The sequence below is a fragment of the Haliotis cracherodii genome, unplaced genomic scaffold (genome assembly GCF_022045235.1).
Source record: "Haliotis cracherodii isolate W230 unplaced genomic scaffold, xgHalCrac1.p SCAF_16, whole genome shotgun sequence".
NCBI classification, from domain to species: domain Eukaryota; kingdom Metazoa; phylum Mollusca; class Gastropoda; order Lepetellida; family Haliotidae; genus Haliotis; species Haliotis cracherodii.
Genome location: NW_027266271.1, coordinates 21774108 through 21780276, shown reverse-complemented (window position 1 = coordinate 21780276; position 6169 = coordinate 21774108). Strand labels below are relative to the sequence as shown.

Sequence of the window (6169 nt, the reverse complement as noted above, 5' to 3'; positions counted from 1 at the left end):
TTTGGATACCACTTCTGTTTTGCTAAGTATGTTTATGAATCTATTTTGTATAATATATGATATAATTTATATAGGAGAATGATTGTTTATAAATTCCCATCCACTATACATATCATTGTAGAAATATGTACTGTTTAAATCATATATGCTGCAACAGTTGTGTGCGTCTCAGTGAGTAGGAGACGGACGGACGAACGGACGGACAGACAGACAGCAGATACTGTCGACTATATATCGCCCCGTCGTTACATGTCGACGGATAAAAAGTCTAACGTGTTTTCTATAAATGCAATGATGATCATCATCAACTATATCGTCATCTCCAAGATTATATTTTTTGGTTTTGAACAACGCCGACAACATGTGCAGTGAATCTTGGCCCATATGCCCACCGACATAATGCGCTGGCGACAATATATGCCGTAACATGGTCTGAACTTCTTTATAATTCTGTGGTTTCACCACAGTCAGCTTGACCTTCCGTATGATTTCACTACTTTAATCCGGGAACCTTGACGATCATCTTTCTGTAATTTAAAAAAAAGTCAATTTACAATATTTTTGGACAGTTAGATACACAACGCCATGCCTCACCTGGAAAAACTGTTACTGCGGTCGGGGAGCCTAGTGGTTAAAGCGTTCGCTCGTCACGTCGAAGACCCAGGTTCGATTCCCGACATGGGTATAATATGTGGAGCCCATTTCTGGTGTCCCCCGCCATGATATTGCTGGAATATTGCTAAAAGCGGCGTAAAACCATACTCACTCACTACTGTATTGCTGCGTCATACATAGCCGATAAACTGTCTGTCTTGATTCTGCTTTATCGCTGGTGGTCCAGTCGTCTAATGCGCCGCAGTTAGATGTATAGAAACCTATGATCGTGGGTTCTAATTCCAGATTCGCCCATTGTAAATATATATAAGCGCAATAATCTTTGACGCAACTTTAAACATCATTTCACCCACCCTACAAAGTGTTTTTGTTTGTTTCGTTATTTACCGCCATACCCAGCAATATTCCTACTATATGACGAGAGCCTGTTCAAATAATCGAGTCTGGACCAGACAAGCCAGTGGTTGACATCATGAACATCAACCTACGCAATAAGGATACGATGACATGCATCAACCAAGTCAGCAAGCCTGACCACCCGATCCCATAAGTCGCTTCTTACGACAAGCAGAAGCCCAACTCTAACCCGGGTCTTCACAGGGACGCTCATTAACGGTGGCGCGTGTAGAATTGCATCCTCTATCTTGCTGGGTCTACTGGTAGTGGGATCGAATCCTACATTCTTTTGATCACGATCTATGGTGTGTCACGACCATACCCGTGGCTTCAACTTTCAAACCACATAAGCTGGTAAGCTCCCATCTAACTCAACTCCTCAATCATTTATGGGTCAGTTTAGTATCCGAGTGATCAAATTGCATAATTTCTCCATGGGACGGTGGGGTAGCCTAGTGGTTAAAGCGTTCGCTCGTCACGCCGTAGGCCCGGGTTCAATTCCCCACATGGGTATACGTGTGGTGTCAGTTATGGTGTCCTCCGTCGTGATAGTGCTGGAATATTGACAGAGCGGCGTAAAACTATAAATCACTCATTTTGTCTCCAAAAGGGGCTGTGGGGTAGCCTAGTGGTTAAAGCGTTCGCCCGTCACGCCGAAGACCCGGGATCGATTCCCGACGTGGGTACAATGTGTGAAGCCCATTTTGGGTTTCCCCCGCCGTGATATTGCTGAAATATTGCTAAAAGCGGCGTAAAATATAGAACTCACTCACATTGTCTCCAAAATAGAAAAATTTGGGTATTCATTTCTTTCTAGTTCCAGATCGGGTTGTTGCTACAAAATGGTCAGATTCTGCAGAAGACTCCAACCTAATACTTTATATGTCATTCATAAATATGCAAGTGCACAAATGAATATATTAGCATCTAATCAAACAAGCAAACACTGATTTCTAAAACAGTTGAATTATCACCGGTTCTCAGCGTCTATTTTTTCTGGATCTGTTTGCTGACAACTTGTAACACAAAACCGGTGCAAAATATTATCTTATTTACAGTAACTTAGAATATACACTTAAAGGAGGGGAAGCCTGTAAGTCCCCTCCCTATATACAAGGGTGCTCTATCTGGCAATGTTTGTTATAGCCAGGGGGTGTTTGTATATAACTGACCTCAGTAAGAGGGAGCAATTGCGCTCACAATAGCAAGGGACCAGTCTAAGAGCTCGCGGGCAGAATCCCAGTTTACCTGGCTTTCCGCCTGGGTGATCAAAGACCAGTGTAATTGAATCCGAGGGCTTTCATGTGACAGGTATGGGGATAAGTGTGAAGAGGGGAGGGAGGGGAGGGGATATCGGGTGGGAGGGGCATTGATTATTGAGGTAAACGGGTGTGGGGTATTATATTTTCTGCGTTCGATGTTAAGATGCTCTTCCCCCGAGGTAATCTGACGGAGGTGGGTCGGGCACCTGTTGCCCTCTCACACCTTGACAAAGTATGATTGATGAGCGGCTCATGAATACACAAAGACATAATCCCCAGCATCCGATAAGTCAGTGAGTGTAAGTTGTGACGTCACGTACTGATCGGTACTCGATCACTGTTTTTGGGAACATTTTATTTTAGAACTTCGAAGACAAGAACTCTATATAAGAAAGAGGTCAAGAATTAACGCGTCATACGAGTTGGAATTGAAAAAAAGGGCAAGAAACTCATGGATATATATTCTAGGTTGGTACACTTTCATCACCAATGAAAATGTGATATATCCTGCTTTAGTTTGTGTAAATCAGTGCCTAAATTCGACCTACTGATCAGTTTGTAGATACATCAAGAGCCGGATATCCACTGATCGATTATTGAAGAATCGAACCGCTCGGGGAGGGTACGTCGTTAAAGGAAGCTATCGTGCTACATCCAAAGACTTGAAGACCTAAAGTGACACGTGACCTAAATACGTCACATTGTAATTCTATATTTGCACACGATACCAGCTGCTGTTATTTATACACATCCTGCTCACAGAATAGTGGGTAGAAAACCTCTCATGTTTAAACTAGCACAATATTCTCGTTTTTGGATTAAACAGCGCTTGGAATGAACGCCCGATAGTTGCTCAGATGCTTGCTCATTCAAGTACTATTCACCATTTTCCATATGATCACCCGATCCCAGTTGATTCGCCAATGGTCGACAGGGGTATTGTTTGTCAGGTAAGGGAGACGTTGTTTTGATGCAGGATTGATAGATATGATGCTATAGAAATTATATTCCGTTGAGGTTTTTAATACAAAGGTTGCAGATAAACGTAATGCTAAGGCTGTGTTGTAAGTGGATTGGTAGATTAATAACAGGTTATATGCAGAGGTTAAATGTGTAATTTTTAGGTTATTTCTGACAAGGTTCTGTGTCTGCTCTCTTCAGAAAAGGCGTGGTTCTTTGTGACAAGGTTTTGTGACCGTGCTCCCTTCAGAAAACTTCTGAACACGTGGTTCTTTGTGATAAGGTTCTGTGACCCTGATCCCTCCTGAACACGTGGTTCTTTCTGACAAGTTTGTGTGACCATGCTCCCTTCTGAACACGTGGTTCTTTTTGACAAGGTTGTGTGACCGTGCTCCCTTCTGAACACGTGGTTCATTCTGACAATGTTCTGTGACCGTGCTCCCTTCTGAACATGTGGTTTTTTCTGACAAGGTTGTGTGACTGTGCTCCCTTCTGAACACATGGTTCTTTCTGGTAAGGTTTTGTGACTGTGCTCCCTTCTGAACACGTGGTTCTTTGTGACAATGTTCTGTGGCCGTACTCCCTTCTGAGCACGTGGTTCTTTCTGACAAGGTTGAGTGACCATGCTCCCTTCTGAACACGTGGTTCTTTTTGACAATGTTCTGTGACCGTGCTCCCTTCTGAGCACGTGGTTCTTTCTGACAAGGTTGTGTGACCATGCTCCCTTCTGAACTTGTGGTTCTTTCTGACAAGGTTTTGTGACCATGCTCCCTTCTGAACACGTGGTTCTTTCTAGTAAGGTTTTGTGACCGTGCTCCCTTCTGAACACGTGGTTCTTTGTGACAATGTTCTGTGACTGTGCTCCCTTCTGAGCACGTGGTTCTTTCTGGCAATGTTCTGTGACCGTGCTCCCTTCTGAACACGTGGTTCTTTGTGACAATGTACTGTGACCGTGCTCCCTTCTGAGCACGTGGTTCTTTCTGACAAGGTTGTGTGACTGTGCTCCCTTCTGAACACATGGTTCTTTCTGACAAGGTTGTGTGACCGTGCTCCCTTCTGAGCACATGGTTCTTTCTGACAAGGTTGTGTGACCGTGCTCCCTTCTGAACACGTGGTTCTTTCTGACAAAGTTTTGTGTCTGCTCCTTTCTGAACACGCGGTTCTTTCTGACAAGGTTGTGTGACCGTGCTCCCTTTTGAACACGTGGTTCTTTCTGACAAGGTTGTGTGACCGTGCTCCCTTCTGAACACGTGTTTCTTTCTGACAAGGGTCAGTATCTGCTCCCTTCTGAACACGTGGTTCTTTCTGGCAAGGTTTTGTGACTGTGCTTCCTTCTGAACACGTGGTTCTTTCTGACAAGGTTGTGTGACCGAGCTCCCTTCTGAACACATGGTTCTTTCTGACCACGTTCTGTTACCTTGCTCCCTTTTGAACACGTGCTTCTTTCAGACAAGGCTATGTGACTTGCTGGTCATATTGTTCTTTCTGACAAGGTCCTGTGAGCATTAACCTGCGGAACAGATAATAGTTAAATGATTAACAACGTACACCCACCATGCTGTTTTATATGCTTCAAAACAGTACGTATACTACAAACTAACAGTATCACATCGCCAGGTGGTTTATCTACAGCGTCAGTGACACTGCTTCCTCGGCACAGCTCCCAGTGAGCCAGAGTAGACAAATCAATGGGACCTATTTCCCAGCACGAGTTTGCACTACGCTGAAGGGTCACAAGTGACAGCGTCGTGTCAGTGTGGCCCGTCCGTGAATAGATCAGTCGTCTTTGATACGGTGGAGATATTTTAATTTGTGGTCAGACGTATTGCCACCGTTTATTGTCCCTCGTTATAGGATCGTTTATCAAATTGAATCAGGGGTCCAATAACTCTCCGTTATATCGACAATACAACTTCAATGGATGTGCATAGTGTGTTTAGAATGTGATTTTCATAGTTATGTTTTTCAGTTAGATCTTTAGATAAAATATGGAAATTTTGAGAGTAATAAAAGCACAAACTCTAAGGTATTTCACTACAGCGAATGGGTCTAGAATACTCTTATTATACCTGTAGCAGTTGTGTCATCTTGATGACCCAATGCCTGCCTATCCTACCTTCTGAAAGTTGATTCCAGGTATGTATGACGAACTACATATGCTTTAGCTAACTGAATACCGTCTCGGTGATATGTGGTGGTTTTGAGTAGGCTGGGGCATTACACCGTTTTACACCGATTATGGACTTCGTATGGGCAGGAGAGGCTTTTAACGCCGTTGTACATTTATTAAGGGCGTCATATGAGCAGGATAGGCTATTGACACTATTTTACATTTATTGAGGGTGCCCAAGGTACTTCTGTTTGTCGTAAATACAGACGGCAAAACCATTTCCATAATCAGAAATCAGTGTTAAAGTGTCCATTAAAAGATTCATAAACATTTGTTTATTAATCATTATCAAATAGTGATGATATCAGGTGTTAGCGAAAAGGTGAGGTAAGACACGAATAAAAGGAGAATCGGATGGTCAGATTGTGTGATACTGACTGACTGCTTTTAGTCACCGGTTTGTGTGGTCCACACTCGACGTCCTGTAGACGCAGTATTGCTGCCTGCACCGAAAAACAACATTACCATCAACTAAATAATGACAAAACCATTTATATAGGGTAAATCACGTGTACTGCCACCACTGATGCCATGATATATATGATGCATCGTGTACACAACCAGTACCAGTGCATTGATGTATATTATCTATTACATTACACGTATACAATAATCCATGTCATCATATTTTTTTATTTATCATTTATTTACATACATAAAAGCCACGATTATATAATGTGCCGTTACAAACCCACGTGACTACGGGACGGGGTGGGAAGTGGGGGTGGTGGGGGTGGGGTGTGGGGTTTGGGTGGGGGTGTGGGGG

General features: G+C 43.2%; 1 protein-coding gene across 1 annotated transcript; it reads right to left on the bottom strand.

The window, feature by feature from the left end:
- Nucleotides 1–3430: 3430 nt before the first annotated feature.
- On the bottom strand, nucleotides 3431–4624 carry LOC139463618 (probable antibacterial peptide polyprotein). The gene has a single exon (XM_071244891.1). It carries the CDS (start codon nucleotides 4622–4624, stop codon nucleotides 3431–3433), a length of 1194 nt encoding a protein of 397 aa, XP_071100992.1.
- Between the last annotated feature and the right edge of the window lie 1545 nt (nucleotides 4625–6169).

What these genes read in the sequence shown, in the direction of transcription:
- LOC139463618 (XM_071244891.1), bottom strand. Translation starts at nt 4,624, where the DNA reads ATGTGTTCAGAAGGGAGCTCGGTCACACAACCTTGTCAGAAAGAACCA.